General features: G+C 48.2%; 1 protein-coding gene across 1 annotated transcript; it reads left to right on the top strand.

Moving 5' to 3' along the window:
• Nucleotides 1-285: 285 nt before the first annotated feature.
• LOC103594089 lies at nucleotides 286-8005 on the top strand. Its single transcript, XM_008577281.1, has 5 exons — nucleotides 286-371; nucleotides 1284-1365; nucleotides 2766-2930; nucleotides 6040-6171; nucleotides 7760-8005. Exons 2-5 carry the CDS (start codon nucleotides 1284-1286, stop codon nucleotides 7894-7896), a joined length of 516 nt encoding a protein of 171 aa, XP_008575503.1. The 5' UTR covers nucleotides 286-371; the 3' UTR covers nucleotides 7897-8005.
• The last annotated feature ends 8252 nt before the right edge of the window (nucleotides 8006-16257 follow it).

Raw genomic sequence — 16257 nt, 5'->3', positions numbered from 1 at the left:
GGTGGAAGCAACAACAGTGAGCGGAGATCCTGCTCTTGGACCCAGGATAGAGGCCTGGCCCACCCGGGAAGCCCTGGGAGCTGCCTCAGGCGCAGTCATTGGAGGGTCTCCGGAGGCAGGACCCCCGTGGTGGGGAAATTGATTCAGGAGTCGCTCTGCAGTCCCTCGCCCCCAGGGACACGGGCTGGGTGCTCCCACGCCCCGCCGAGGCAGGACGTTCCCACGCGGAGGCGGCCCTGGAAAAGGCTGGGGGGCGTGCCCGGGGGCGGGCGCCGCGCTCAGGTCCCTCCGCAGTCCGTCCGCCGTCCTCCGTCCTCAGTGACTCGCTTGGCACACGCGGGCTGCGCTCCTGCTGCGGCTGAGGACGCGAGGTGAGTGGGTGGGTGGGTGGGGGATGTGGCCTGGATTCCATAGAGGAGGGGGAGGGGGCTTCTGGCAGGTCGGAGTTGAGGACTCTTGGGAAGTTATTCTCAGTCTGCACATGGGGTGCCGGTCTCTTTCCCCAAATGTAGATTACCCCTCCCTCTCCCGATCTGTGGGGCTCTTCCACTCACTTATCACTGACGGGGAGCCCCTCCGGCCCCTCCTTCCCAGATGTGGGGTGCTCCCTCCCACTCATCACGTATGGTGTGGACCCCTTTCTCTTTTGAGAAGTGGGATGCCCCCTTCCTCTCCCCAGATGTGTTGTCCTCTCCCTCCCTCTGACCCAGTTTGGTCCCTGTTCTCTAAAGCCCCTCCCCACCCCCTTGGGATGCCAGATCCGAGACTTCCCTGGGGGTTGGGGGGTTGTGCTCAGCCTGTCCTCCTCCTCCACCACATCCAGCGGAGCGGGCTCTGCGTGCACGTAGGCAGCCAATTAGGGGGAAAGGGGTGGGGGCCAGACCGTCTGTGCAGAGTCCTTGGCAGATGGCCCTGTAGGGAAGATCCTCAGGACCTGTCCCCTCCCTATCTGGACTCCCATCCAGTTTTCTCTGGGGTGGGGGACAAACAACTGATGGGGGCTCCCCAACCTGGCCAGGCTGAGCTGGGGCTGGCACCAGAACCCAGACTCCCAACCCCAAACGGATGAACAGATTCTGCCCCAAGAGTTAGCCCTACCCCCACTTCTCAGATGGCAAACTGAGGTCCCAGGAGGAAGCTCCAAATGTCGAGGAGATACCTCAAACAAAATTAGAAGGGTCAGAGGCATGAGAGTGACCTTGAAATCCTGGGACACCTGCCTCCACTACACCAGTCTGGGCTCTGATGGGTGGGGGCAGAACTCATCCACACACACACTCTAGATGCTCTCCAGAGCTGCTTGGAGCTTGGTGCTGAGGAAAGGAGGACTTGGAACTCGAGGGACACACAGCCCAGGAGGCACTGGTAAGACCTGGACCCTTTCCTCCCAACTTAGCTCCAGAGCTAGGGGCAGGGAACCTGTCTGCAGTCTGTCCTTTATTCCTTCCACATGGTCCTGGGTCAAAACCACTCCCCATGATCCTACAGCTTGGTCCTGGGCCAGCTTTCCCCAGGAAATGGAGCCCACAGGGCAAGTAGATAGCAGCCCGCTCCATTCCAAGCTTCCTCAGGGCCTGGCCCCCTAACTTCAGGCCTCTAAGACCTTTGTGTCCTTAGGTGGAGGGTACTGACAGAACCTTGAACACTGAATCCTCCTTTCCAGACCCTGATATCAGTGCTAGTCAGAAGAAAGAGGCCTAAAGCAGGAGAGACTTCAGCCAGATAGCAGAAGGGCCTTCCTGACCTTCAGGAAAATAAAAATAAAGAAAACATATTAGCTAGATTAACACATCTAGACCTCACAACAACCATGTGAGGTGGATGCTGTGCTGTTACCTCCATTTCTCAGAGGAAAAAACTAAGACCCAGAGATCTAGATATTAAAAGATCCAGGACTCCTTGCCCAAGGCAGGTCCAATGTTGCCCCCTTAAGCTGATACCAGTGCCCTCCTTGTGGGCATCTCTGGTGTCAGTAAACAGAAGAACCTTTATTGAGACCTTCCCTAGAGGCCAGCCTTATTCTGGGCACCCTGGACATCCACAAGGAGCCCTTGGGGGCTTAGCCATCAGAGCAAACTTCCAGGAATGGAGGCCAGTCATAAAACAACCGCTATTAATCAGTACGATTTACTGATCATCTACTCTGTGCCAGGCACTGTGCGGTGCCTTTTGAGTATATTATCTTGAAGCTTCCCACAAGAGTGTGAGGTAGGTTCTTTTGTTATCTTCACTTTCCAGACAAGGATTTTGAGGCACAGCAAGGTGAGGGGGTTTGTTGGTGCTGGGGTGGGAGTGGAGTTGGGGTTCCAACCCAGCTGACTCCAAAGCCATGCCCTTGACCACTCATGAAAGGCATGTGCAGAGGCTTTGCAGTGTGCAGAGCAGATTCTCATCTAGCACCTCGGGCTCCTGCCACTGAACCTTTGCCCACCTGTTGCCTCTGGCTGACATGCCCTCCTCACCTCAAATCTCCCGAGACAACATGGGATTTGAAACCAGAGGGGCTGAACTGCAGCCTTGGACCTGCTCCTTCTTGCTCCATGAGTTTCAGCAAGTCACTTAGCTGCTTAGTTTCTTCATCTGTAAAATGGAGATAATATCACCTGGTGAGGTGGGGTAAATGAGCCAATTCACCTGACAGCCTTAGAATGGCTCCTGGCACACAATAAGTGCTCAATCAATGCAGCCTTCTTTATTAATATTATGGTTAGAGATAGGCTGTCCCAGGCGCAGCCTGGACTCAGCACCCTCCCTTGTGCCTGCAGCCCGCAGTGAAGGGAAGATGCCCCCCTACAGCAACTACTATGCCCAGCGCTCCTACCCCATGCCAGACGAGCCCTTCTGCACGGAGCTCACCGCTGAGCAGCGGGCCCTGAAGGAGAAGGAGAAGGGCAGCTGGACCCAGCTGAGCCATGCCGAGAAGGTGGCCCGTAGGTCTTGGGGGTGCTCCTGGCTGGGGAGAGTGGGCTGGGGGTAACTTTGGTTCCTGCCCTCTTGGTGCTCCCAGTCCAGTGGGAGAAACCAACACAGTCCCCAATAACTGTGGTATGGGATATGTGGCTAGGGAGAGGTGTGGTCAAGGGACTGTGAGGACCCAAAGGAGAAAGAGAAGAAGTCCTGATGGGCCTCCCAGAGGAGGGCATGTTCCAGCTGGCCTTGAAGGGTGAAGAAGAAGACACTGCCAGGTAGTGGGAACAGCATGGGCAAAGGTGTCAGAGCAAGAGAGTGTGGAAGGGAAGTCCTGATGGGCCTCCCAGAGGAGGGCATGTTCCAGCTGGCCTTGAAGGGTGAAGAAGAAGACACTGCCAGGTAGTGGGAACAGCATGGGCAAAGGTGTCAGAGCAAGAGAGTGTGGAAGGTTCTGGCATCACTGAGGGATGTGGGGGGATGGAACAGAGAGAGGCAGATGAGGCGGGCGGGAAGCAGGGGTCTGACCTGGGAGGCAGGAGGGATGCATGGCCCCAAGTCCTGCCCACCAGAGTCCCCTCAGCTGGCCCTTTGGTATTTGGAACCTCTTCTTTTCATTTCATGGATGGGAGAACCCAGCCTGGGTTCTGGCATCACTGAGGGATGTGGGGGGATGGAACAGAGAGAGGCAGATGAGGCGGGCGGGGAGCAGGGGTCTGACCTGGGAGGCAGGAGGGATGCATGGCCCCAAGTCCTGCCCACCAGAGTCCTCTCGGCTGGCCCTTTGGTATTTGGAACCTCTTCTTTTCATTTCATGGATGGGAGAACCCAGCCTGGCCTCCAGTGTTTCAGGGGGTTCCTAGTGGGGAGAGGCTCATGCTTCTCACGTGTTCATTCATTCATTTGACATTTCATTGAGCATCTACTACAATGCCATGCACTGGGAATATGGCCGTGAGCAAGCCAGGCTCCATCCTTTCCCTGTGAGCTCACATTTCCAGTCCTCTCTCCCTCAGCTCTTTTCCTTCCTCTCACCTCTCTCTCTCTCTTTTCTGCGTGCCACTTGGTATCCTTCTGTTTATCCATTTTAGATGTGGACATTCCCCTCTTTCCCACTTCCCTTATTTCCCCAAATATTACGTGCATAAAGCAAGATGGCAATAAGCATAATCCCTAATATTTTTTGCACACTTTCATGCAGCAGGTGCTGCTAGGGAGGAAGGTACTCTCATTAGCTCACAGTTGAGGAAACCGAGACTCAGCGAAGTGAAGTCACTGATGATGGTAGCACAGCTAGAGAGTGGTGGAGGCAGTATTTGAACCCACACAGTGGTTTCAACCTCAGCTGCTCCACCATGTGCTATACTGAAGACATGGTGGGATGCCTGGTGAGTTACACTGTAGTGTCAGAGCTCAGCAAACTTACTTTGACCACTAGACGTGGTGGTGCTTAGGCCTTTGACTTTATTCACTGCCGGCTTGGCATCCTCACTCTCCCACCCTCCCCCCACATCTTCTTCCATTCCCTCTGCTCCCCGGGCCCCCTCACACCCACAGCTCCTGCCCTTGTGGAAACTCAAACTCTTCAGGTTCTGCCTCTTCTGCCTCAGCAACTCCGGGCTCCTGCTGTTCTCCATACACGCCCAGCACTTCCCACACCCCACCGCACGTCTTTGCTCATGCTCTTTCCCTAGCCATGTACGCCCTCCAAAAAACTCTAGGGCTGGCTGGTTAGCTTGGTTGGTTAGAGCACAGTGTTATGACCACAAGGCCAAGAGTTCAGATCCCTGTACTAGCCAGCTGCTAGTAAAAAGGACTGGTTAGTTAGCTCACTCAGAGCATGGTGCTGATAACACCACGGACAAGGGTTCAGATCCCTTATGCGCCAGCCACCAAAAACAAAAACAGAAAAAACCAAACTGTGTTTCTTCTATATTCTCACTTCTGGCACCAAACGTGTGGGGTTTTTTCCACACCAACAACCAGTTCTCCAACTCTCCAGACACCAACTGGGTGTCCTATAATTCAATTAAATTCTGATACTGTATCTACCTATAGTTTGCATCAGACCCCACAGGTTGAGGGTGTAGTCCTATAAGACTGCCCCACTTCAGATGCCAATCATAATCCCAGGTTGTGTCCTGCACTTCTGACCAACCAGCTATAAATAGGGGGCTCCTACAACCCCTTCTTCAGGTTTGGTAATTTGCTATGATGGCTCAAAAAACTCAGTGAAACACTTTATTTACATTTACCGTTTGTTATAAAGGATATTACAAAGGTTACAGATGAGCAGCCAGAGGAAGAACTACACATGGCAAGGTCCAGAACAAGGATGTTTCCACCAACCTGGAAGCTCTCAGAATCCAGTTGTTTAGAGGTTTTATGGAAGTTCCATTATGTGGGCATGATTGATTAAGTCCATCTCCATCTTCTCGTCCCTCCCTGGAGGTGGTGGGAGAGCTAAAAGTTTCAGCCTTCTAATCACATGGTGGGTTCCTCTGGCAAGCAGCCTCAGCCCCCCCACCCCAAGAATCACCTCATTAGCATAAAGTCAGGTATGGTTGAAAGGGGCTTATTATGTGTAAAGGTGCTCCTCTTACCCCTATCAACTCAGGGAATTTCAAGGATTTTGGAAGCTCCCCAAGAATCACCTCATTAGCATAAAGTCAGGTATGGTTGAAAGGGGCTTATTATGTGTAAAGTTGCTCCTCTTACCCCTATCAACTCAGGGAATTTCAAGGATTTTGGAAGCTCTTGTGCCAGGAGCTGGAGGCAGAAACCAAATATATATTTCTTATTATGTCACACCCTCCCACCTCCATTTCCACCACCCTTCACTAAGAAAACTCCCCCAGACTCCAGCTTAACTTGTTTTCATTCCTTCCTTCGATGTGCTATGCACTTCCCCGCCTCTGGGCCTTTGCATTAGCAGTTTCCTCAGCCTGGTTCACTTCTCACTGTGGAGTCTGAGCCATGCTTTGTATATAGTACGTGCTCCACAGAATGTGTTGAATGAATAGCATCTGCTACAGGGAGTGGGAGGCCAGGGATTCTTGGGGCCAAGATTTGGCCCAGGGTCCTTGGAGTGGACACACCTGAGGCCACTTCTCCGCACCCACCTGCCTCCAGTGTATCGGCTCCAGTTCCATCAGACCTTCGCGGAGATGAATCATCGCTCCAATGAGTGGAAGACAGTGATGGGCTGCGTCTTCTTTTTATTTGGATTCGCAGCTCTGGTGATTTGGTGGGAGCGGATCTATGGTGAGTGGCAATACCTCCCCTGGTTGCAGACCTGGGCCATGCCCTGTGGCCACAGCCACCAGTCAAGCTCGTAAGGGAATCATGCTGGTATTCATTTGAAGGGTTTTGAAATGTCACCCAAGAGTTGTAGCATGAAGGGCAGAGCATGGCTGCTTGGGTTGGAATGTAGGGAATCTACCTCTTTGAGCCTCAGTTTCCTCATATGTAAAATGGGAATAATAGTCCCCATATCTCAGGGTTCTTTTGAGGATTTAGTGAGGGAGGGCTGTAGGCCAGTGCTTGGCACATAGTCATGAATGGTGGTGTTACTGATTGCTGTGTATTAACTATGTATTTTCCAATATACTGTTTCAGCTGCTGTAACAAAGAGTCCCCAACGAGAACTTAAACAAGATAGAGGTTTATTGCTTTCTCACAAAAAAGGCCAGAGAAGCATTCCAGACAAATATGGGAACTCCACAGTGCAGGCTGCTTCTGTTTTTTGCTCTGCCATCCTTAACATGCAGCTTCCTTCTTGACATACAAGAGGGCTGCTCCAGCTCCTGCCATCAAGCCTACATTCCAGCCAAGAAGGAGGGGGAAAGGGAAGATGCATTTCTCTCTATGGCCCAGAAGTTGCTCCTGCCACTTCTGCTCATATCCTATCAGCTGGGAATGGTCATATGACCATATCTAGCTTCAAGGGAATCTGGAAAACGTAATCTTTAGCTCAGTAGTTTATTACCTCAGAAGAGTGGTTGTCAGAGTGTCCTCCCTGGGTCAATAGGACAACCTGGGAACTTGTGAGAAATGCAGATTCTCAGCCCCACTTGGGATCTACTGAGTCAGACATTCTGGGGGTGGAGCCCAGCAATGTTCATTTTTACAGCCCTCCAGATGATTCTGACGCCCACTCAGGTTTGAGAGCCACTGCTCTGGAGGAAGGGGAGAGGATATTGAGAAAGAGCTGGTGCTCTCTGCCTCAGTTGACTTCAATTCTAGTGGTCTTGCCTTTTCTTCTGTAAAAGTGTGCTGGGAATTCCTACCTTGCTTGAGGACACAGTGAGAGATCCTTTGGGAAAAAGTATAGTTGAGCCCAGTGTTTCGCATATAAAATCGTTCCCTTCCTGCCCACCCCCTAGGATAGAAAGTGCCAGTGATGGAGGTGAGGCAGGCTGAGAGCCTCAGAGGCAGGCAGACAAGGGAGTGAGATGATTTTGATAAATAGGGAAAATGAGACTCAAAGAGGTGGAGTGACTTGTTCAAGGTCACACAACCAGGGAGTCAGGGGAGCTGGGATTTGTATCCAGGTGGTCGTCAAGTCAGTGCTCCTATTACCATTGGCCACAGAGGTAGGGGAGGAAACTGAGGCTCGGAGTGGGGAAGGATGTTGGCCTAGTTCCCACAGTGACTCTAAGGCAAAGCTGGAATCAGAACCCAGAGGTCCCTGGAAGTGATGCTTTAGCAGAGTCTGGTGGAGGGCCGGACAGAGTGGAGGGAACTCCTCAGTGCAGGGCACCCCAACCCTACGGCTGGAGACCCTGGCTCAGGGGTGGGGGTGGGCCTGGCAGGGTACTGACACCCATCCCCACCCCGTGTCCCCCTGAAGTGTTCCCTGAGAAGCCCATCACCCTGACGGACGAGTGGAAGGCCAAGCAGCTGCAGCGCATCCTGGACATGAAGGCCAACCCCGTGCAAGGCCTGGCCTCCCGGTGGGACTATGAGAAGAAGCAGTGGAAGAAGTGACTCTGCATCCCTGGCTGCTCTCCCTGCAGCTCCACCCCAGCCCAGCCTCTGGCAGCCCCTCCTCCAACCCCAATAAAGCTGGCCTATTCTCTTCTGCCTTTAACCTCCACTCCAGACTTTACCAGCACCTAAAACTAGGCATTGTAGTAGGTGAGGGGCAAGAACAAGCCACTTTCCAGGGCTCAGAGCCCAGCTAGTCAGGGAGGGCTTCCTGGAGGAGTGGGGGCTAGAGCTGAGCCTTAGGTGGGATTAGGAAAGGAAGGAAGGAGAAAGGAAGGCATTCCAGGTGGAGGGAGTGACTTGAGCAAAGAAAAGGACAATTCTTTATTCAGTCAATTAACAAATATTTATTGAGCACCTAGTGTGTGTCAGGTACTAATCCAGGCCCTGGGGGTATAGCAGTGAAGAAGACAGACAAAGTCCTTGGGATCTGGGAGGGGACATTCCTCTATGGAGGAAGATAGAAGAATGAACACATAAGTGTAATAAATAGTGTGTTATATGGTGACAAGCATGTGAAGAAACAGAACAAGGCAGGATAAAGAGACAGAGTTAAAAGGGGATTGGGAATGGAAGGTGAAGACCTCTTAGAGGAGGTGGCCTTTCAGAAGAGGGCTGATGAAATAAGAGATTAAGCCTTGTATTAAAGACAGAATAGCAGAATGCAAAGACCCTGAGGTGGGATTCTGGTTTGCATGTTTGTGGAACTGCAAGGAGGCCATGGTGACTGGAGTGGAATGACCCGGAGAGTAGGAGAAGAGGAGACTGGGGAGAGGTGTGTGGGGAGCGGGTTGGTCTTGGGGTTGAGCACAGATCATATAGGGTGTCAGGAGATTTTACTCAGTGTGATGGGAAGCTGTGTCAGTTTAGGTCCTCTGAGAAGTGGAGGCCAAGAAAGAATTTACCATGTGAAGAGATTTATTGAGGGTAACACCTGTGAGGGATAACGGAGAGTGGGAGAACCTTCAGGCTGTGGCACAGGTCTGTGGAAGGAGAGAGGGAGGAAGGAGGATTGGGTAGGAACAGCCTCAGACTTCCACACATCTCCATCAGTCCAAGTCCAGTCAGAAGACAGAAACCACACAGCAATGTAAACGGGCTGTTTAACGTAAAGAATTATTAAGCTTACACAGCGCATAACTGTATTAGTCTGCTTTTGTTGCTTATAACAAAATACACAGAGGGCCGGCCAGTGGCTCACTCGGGAGAGTGCGGTGCTAATAGCACCAAGGCCACGGGTTCGAATCCCACATAGGGATGGCCGGTTCGCTCACTGGCTGAGCGTGGTGCTGACAACACCAAGTCAAAGGTTAAGATCCCCTTACCGGTCATCTTTAAAAAAAAAAAAGTTTGCCATTTATTGGCCTTTGTTTTTGGATGTCACTCTGGCGGGGGAAGGTGGGCACTGCCCATTAACACCAGGTGGGGGCAGAAGTCCAGGTTCCCCACTCAGTTTCCATTGTTACCCAAGATGAGGGAGCTCCTCATTACCGCTGGTGGGGGTGGGAGTGTCAGCCCCCATGTGGCCTCCACTGAACCACGGTGGTGTGGTGATCACGATGGTGTAGTGATTGTGAAGGTCCTGACTCCACTGGGCCTTTTCTGATATCATCTCAGTGAGGACAAGAAGGGGTGTCTTTTTACTGCCATGTGGGGGTAGAATTTAGCTCCCCACATGGTCTCCACTGACATTTCAGGGGACAGGAAAGGGCTCATTATGAACTGGCAGGGGTGAAAGTCCTGGTTCCCTTGGCCTTATCTCACAGCACCCTAAACTGGCAGGTGATTGGACACCTTGTAACAGACTCATTAGGGTGAAAGTGCAGACTCCCCACTCAGCCTTTGCTGATGTGGATGGAGCCATAGGTTTTTCAATGGTGGTTAGATGCAGAAGAGCTGTTATTGTTTAAAAATTTTGTTTTCCTATGTGTTCCTTTCCTAATCCTTTGACTATAGAGAGAAAGCTTTTGTTAGGGCTTTTATCCCCACTCTGCCCATTGGCTTTTTCAGGTAGCCAGCTTCTTTGGCTTCAAGTCTGGGATATATGAGGCAAAAGAAACCCTGAGGATTCACCACCATGTTATAGCTCAGGTCTTGAGGTCCCTCTCTGGTCTGCCTTCTTTCCACTTTAAAGACCACTTTAAAGAGGTTTCTTATTCTTTCTTTTTTTTTGGCAGCTGGCCAGTATAAGGTTATTCTTGTTTTATACACGTTGTCTAAAGTTTTTAGTTTTACTTAGCTGGAGAAATAGGAAAAAGTACATTTGCTCCATCTTCCTTGATGTGGAAGTCCAGCAGTTCATCCTACTCTTATGTCTCTTTAAAAATCTACGGTTTCGGGCCGGCCCAGTGGCACACTGCTACAGTGCGCTGCTTGGGAGCGCGGCAGCGCTCCCGCCGAGGGTTCGAATCCCACATACAGACCGGCTGCTCACTGGCTGAGCAAGGTGTGGGAGCAACACCGAGGGTTGCGATCCATTGCCGGTCACGAAAAAAGACAAAAAAAGAAAAATGTACGGCCCCCCAAAACTCATGTGGAAATCTGATCCCCAGTGTTGGTAGCTGTTTGAGTCATGGGGGCGGGTCTCTCAAGAATGGATTAATGATCTCCCTGGTGGGCAGGGGTAGTGACTGAGTTCTCACTTCATTAGCTCCCATGAAAGCTGGTTGTTTATAGGACCCTGGCATCTTAAAAAAAAAAAAAAAATCCACGGTTTCTCTCTCTCTTCCCCCCACCATTTCATATGTTGAAGAAATGGGGTCATTTGTCCTGAGGAGTTTCCCCAGTCTGCATTTTGGTGATTGCATTCCTATGTATCACTTCTTGTGTCCCTCTGTCCCTTGTATTTTTTATAAATGGTGGTTACATTTAGAGGCTTGGTCGATTCATATGATAGAGTTTGGATGTGTTGTTCCCCCCAAAACTCATGTGGAAATCTGATCCCCAGTGTTGGTAGCTGTTTGAGTCATGGGGGCAGGTCTCTCAAGAATGGATTAATGATCTCCCTGGTGGGCAGGGGTAGTGACTGAGTTCTCACTTCATTAGTTCCCATGAAAGCTGGTTGTTTATAGGACCCTGGCATCTCCCTCTCTCTCTCTCTTGCTTCCTCTCGCCATGTGATCTGCTTGTACCCACCAGCTGCCTGCCACTTTCTGCCATGAGTAGAAGCAGCCTGAGACCTGCACCAGATGCAGCTGTCCCAGAATCATAAACTAAATAAACCTCTGTTTTTTATAAATTACCCAGTCTCAGGTATTCTGTTATAGCAACACCAAAATGGACTAATACATCGTGTTTGATTTTTTTTTGGCAAAAGTATTTCATGGGTGTGCTCTGTTCTTTTGGCAGGAGACACATGATGCCTGGTTGTCTTTGTGTGCCGTTAGCAGCTTTCGTTGGTTATTGTGTAGAATCATTAACTTATTAGGAGTACAGATGGCTTTCAAATACATGAAAAGATGCCAACCTCAATTAGAATTTTAAAAATGAAATTTTAAAGTAAGAGCACTATTTTTTCACCTACCAGATTGACAAAGATCAAAGAGTGTTAGCACTGATGTTGGCAGGAGTGCAGGAAACAGGCAACTTCACAGGATTCTGGATTTGACTGTATTCCTCAAAATGACAAATGGATGTACCCTTTGGCTCGGCAGTTCAACTGCTAGGAATTTATACTGTGGATACACACCAGTGTGTGCAAAATAATTGATACGCAAAGTTGTTTGGATTAGCAAAAGTTGAACTACCAAATTGTTTCCTGATGCACAGTTTCCCAGCTAGTGTGCCACGAAGTTGTCACCAGTTGTGGCAGATGCGTTAATGCCCTGGCCATGTGCCCTCAGCATACTCTCAGAGGTAACATGCGGCTTTGGTGGACAGTTCTCATTCAAGGTAACAGGGACCTGTGTCTCTTTGACCACAGATTTATGCTTTACCCCAAGCATGGGGCAGGCAGGAAGTGCCAAATGCTGAAGAGAAAACCTCAGAGCAGCCCTCAGCCGAGGAGGGGTGGGAGTGGGTGGACAAATACCTTGCTGTTCTTGCACGTTGGGAATATAATTCTGAGGAGTGTTCGTGAGTCAAAGGATCCCCTGGGGAGGAGCGCCCTTGCCTGCAGTGGCAATTTACTCATCACTGCACCCTATATCGGCTCCCTGTCCTTCCCTGCTTCACTTCACCACTGAAACCACTTGCTCTTGAATCCTTATTTTAGGGAATAAGGAATTTTTTTTTTTTTTGTCCTTTTTGAGACCGGCCGCACCTCACTCAGCCAGTGAGCGCTGTGAGCACACCGGTCATCCCTATATAGGATCCGAACCCACGCCAGGAGCGCTGCTGCACTCCCAGCGCCGCACTCTCCCGAGTGCGCCACGGGCTCGGCCCAGGGAATAAGGATTTTGAGGGAAGTCCATACTAACACAGTTGGAGCTTGGTGGTAGTTTGACAGCACCACCTGATAAAACATATACAATACTTACAGAGCCAGACACCACTCTTAAGCACTTTCCTAAGCATGAGATCTGTATAACCACCCCGTGAGGTAGGTATGATTATCACTCCCACTTTTCAGGTAAAGAAACTCAGGCACAGAGAGGTTAAGTCACTTGGGTAGGGATATCCAGCTACCCCCAGGCAGTCTGGCTTCAGAGTCCTGCTTCTAACCACCACACATCCTTCTCTCCTCTGGCCTTTGCTGCTCTACCAGAATGAGCTGAGCACGACGAAGGTTGGGCTCTGCAGCGATCAGATCCATGGTCATGAATGGAGGGCCACCCACCCTCTACAGTTTGTTTTCTGGGTTCTCAGGGAGCTTGGCACAAAGCTCGGGGAAGATTGATGTGCCCTGTTAGGGTCAGCCATCCAGCTGCAGAGGGATGTTTCACTACATAAATAGTTTGCTATATAGAGGTCTATCATTATATTTATTTATTTATAATACAATGCAATTGCAACAGGTTTTTTTGGGTGGGGGAAGGTTTGTTTGTTTTTTACATCACTGCAATTTGAGCCTGATGTGGGGACTTTCTGATATAGGGACCGGTCATTTCCTATTCTTTTTTTTTTTTTTAAAGATGACCAGTAAGGGGATCTTAACCCTTGACTTGGTGTTGTCAGCACCACGCTCAACCAGGGAGCAAACCGGCCGTGCCTATACAGGATCCGAACCCGTGGTCTTGGTGTTATCAGCACCGCGCTCTCCCGAGTGAGCCACGGGCCGGTCCGTTTCCTAATCAGCAACAAATTTACAAACCATCTCATTGTCTAGGCCACTACCTTATGTTTGTTATTGTTTTCTATTTTATTTTCAGGAGAACTTTTTCTTACTTTATGTCCATATTCTTGGTACCTTGGTGTTTTAAGAATGACTTCTTTAAATTTTAAAACTAACTTGCTGAAACTTTAAAATATGGCCATTTACATTTTACAGGAATTTGCAAGACTCTTTATAACGAAAGCATTCAAGCTAATTATTCCTGTGTGAACCCACTGAAAGGAGATGATGGCTTAAACAATTTAGAAGGGAATAAATACCCCGTATGCCCAGAATTCTAACATTAATGCATGGATATTTATTAAAAATCAAAGAACTCCATACTGGTCAACTGCTAAAAAAAAAAAATCAAAAAATCAAAGGAGACATAAATTTACATAGATCATATATGATTATTTCTATTTTCTCTATATATTATGAAAAAGTTCTAGTTATTTTTGGCTTGTTGGAGTGAGCGGGACTGAAGTCACGTTGGGACCTAAAACCGCATGGGCTCTAAAAGATTTTAAAAGGACACAGTTTTTCCTTGGCATGCACTTCTCTGAGTTCCCTCTTTTCCCCTGGTTGTTTGATATTTTGAACCTTGACATTGTTTACTAAATGTAAAGTTGTTTTCCAGTCAGCCTGAAGCTGCTACTTGCCACAAGACACATAGTACCCAGACCCTGAGATAACAGCAAGGACGAAGGACGGGAGCAGAAACCAAGCCAAGTCTTGGTGAGAATTTGCACCTGGCCCCTTTCTCCTCCCCCTCCCGCCTGCTTTTCATTTCCCACGTTCCATTCCTTCAAACCCCTCTTTAAAAGCACCTCAGTAAATTTGAGTCTTTGAGATGGCTTTAGTCTGCCCATTCTCCTTCAGGTTTACTAGAGAGATGGGTTAGCCTGACATCTCTGATCAGGTCACCAGTGTTCCTGAATAAAAGCTGACTTCCATTTTCACCGACATTTGACTTTTGAGTGGTTTGTTTTTGAAAGGAGGCAGGCAACTGGACCTGTCACCAGTAACATTGTGACAAAGGCTGTGATGGTGGAGATAGAAAAAAATATATATATTTTTTAAGATGACCAGCAAGGGGATCTTAACCCTTGACTTGGTGCTGTCAGCACCACGCTCTCCCAAGTGAGCCACGGGCCGGCCCGGAGATAGAAAAATTGAGAGCTGGGTATTACGTAATGAATTTGATCATGACATAAGTTGCTGGTTTTTCTCCATGACTTGTTGATTTTAAAAAATTGCACAAGCATTGATAACACCAAGGTCAAGGGTTTGGATCCCCTTAATGGCCAGCTGCCAAAAAAATAAAAAATAAAAATAAAATTGCACAAGCAATGCACATAATCATTATCTTGAACTTCTGTAGAATTCAGAAGACTATAAAGAAGTGAAAGCTGACTTTCAACCCTTGGCTTGCTGAAAGTTGGATTTTTAAAAAAATATCATGAGTAGGTCCTGAATTTTACAGAATACTATTTTGATATCTACTGAAATAATCATAAGGTTTTCTTTGTTAATATTTCCTTTTTTTTTTTTTGTCCTTTTTGAGACCGGCCACACCGTGCTCAGCCAGTGAGCGCGCTGGTCATCCCTATATAGGATCCGAACCCGCGGCGGGAGCGCTGCTGGGCTCCCCAGCGCTGCACTCTCCCGAGTGCGCCACGGGCTCGGCCCTCTTTGTTAATATTTCAATGCAATGAATTACATAGAAAGATTTCCCATATTGAGTCAACCTTGCTTACCCGGAATAAACCCTGCTAGGTGGTGATGTAATATTCTTTTAAAATGTTGTTAGATTTGATTTGTTAATATTATATTTAGAAATTTGGTGTGTATGTTCATAGGCAATATTAGCCCGGAATTCCCTTCCCTCTCTCCCTCCCTCCCTCCTTTCCTTCGTTCCTTCTTTTCCCTCTCTTCTCTCGTGCAGTACAGCCATGCCCAGTTTTAATAAGTTATAATTGCCTCAAAAAAAAAATGAGTTTGAAAGTTTTACATCTTTTCCATGTTCTGAAGTCATTATTTTAAAATATCCAAAATGAAAAAGTTCATTTGGATTTGAAATCAACTTGATTACAAATGAAGTATCAACATTATATTTGTCAATTAAAGAAATGGGGGCTGGCTGGCTAGCTCAGTTGGTAATAGATGGGTGTTACAACAACACCAAGGTCAAGGGTTTGGGATCCTCCTACTGGCCAGCTGCCCCCCCCCCCCAAAAAAAAGAACAAAATGCAAAGAATAAAAAGGGTGTGGGTGGCAGTGATGGTGGGAAGCGCTATTAGAATGTTTGAATATAATTTCAGTTGTAAGCTTTGGAATGGTTTAAATTTTCCTTTTATCTCCTACTTGAGGTTATGAAGTCTCTTGATACCAACTGCAAAAACTTTGAAGAGATCGTCATTAATAAGCCTTGATCAGGAATCATGTAAGCCAGGACCAGCCCGTGGCTCACTCAGGAGAGTGAGGTGCTGATAACACCAAGGTCGTGGGTTCGGATCCCATATAGGGATGGCCGGTTAGCTCACTGGGTGAGTGTGGTGCTGACAACACCAAGTCAAGGGTTAAGATCCCCTTACCTGTCATCTTTAAAAAAAAAAAAAAGGAATTGTGTTAAGCCATTTCAATCATAAAAGCTGATATAAAAAGTTGCATTTACAGGAACAAAATCAAGTTTTTAAGAAGCAATTTAAAAAATATTTTACTTGGACGTTTTAATCAAAGTTAATACTTCATATCTTTCTTATGCAATATGTTGTATTTCATTTCTTTCATCATAAATATGTAATATATGGTAATGAAATGAATTTTTCCCTAAGACCCACACAGACAGTCCCAAACTTCTTCCAGCTTTCCCTCATTGTCCAATTACAATATTTTATGCATGTGCTATGGAATTTATGAGGTTGAGAATTACTGAATTAGAGGCTTAGTTAAAAAGTTTGTGATTAGTATCTACTATCCTGTAAAAAGAAAAAAGAAAAAGAAAAAAAGTTTTCAAAATACTTTCCAGCTAGAAAGAATGAAGCTGTCACGAGTTGATAACTGTTGAAGCTGCCCAATGAGTACACAGGTTTTCATGTTTGAATACA

The sequence above is a fragment of the Galeopterus variegatus genome, unplaced genomic scaffold, assembly GCF_000696425.1.
Source record: "Galeopterus variegatus unplaced genomic scaffold, G_variegatus-3.0.2 Scaffold65, whole genome shotgun sequence".
NCBI classification, from domain to species: domain Eukaryota; kingdom Metazoa; phylum Chordata; class Mammalia; order Dermoptera; family Cynocephalidae; genus Galeopterus; species Galeopterus variegatus.
The sequence above is the reverse complement of the archived record's forward strand: the minus strand, read 5'-3'. Positions and strand labels throughout refer to the sequence as shown.

Bases quoted from the DNA above. Each gene is read 5' to 3' on its own strand.
- LOC103594089 (XM_008577281.1), top strand. From the start codon at position 1,284: ATGCTCTCCAGAGCTGCTTGGAGCTTGGTGCTGAGGAAAGGAGGACTT. The intron at 1,366-2,765 runs GTAAGACCTGGA...TTGTGCCTGCAG, and splicing joins ACACAGCCCAGGAGGCACTG to CCCGCAGTGAAGGGAAGATG. The intron at 6,172-7,759 runs GTGAGTGGCAAT...GTCCCCCTGAAG, and splicing joins TTGGTGGGAGCGGATCTATG to TGTTCCCTGAGAAGCCCATC.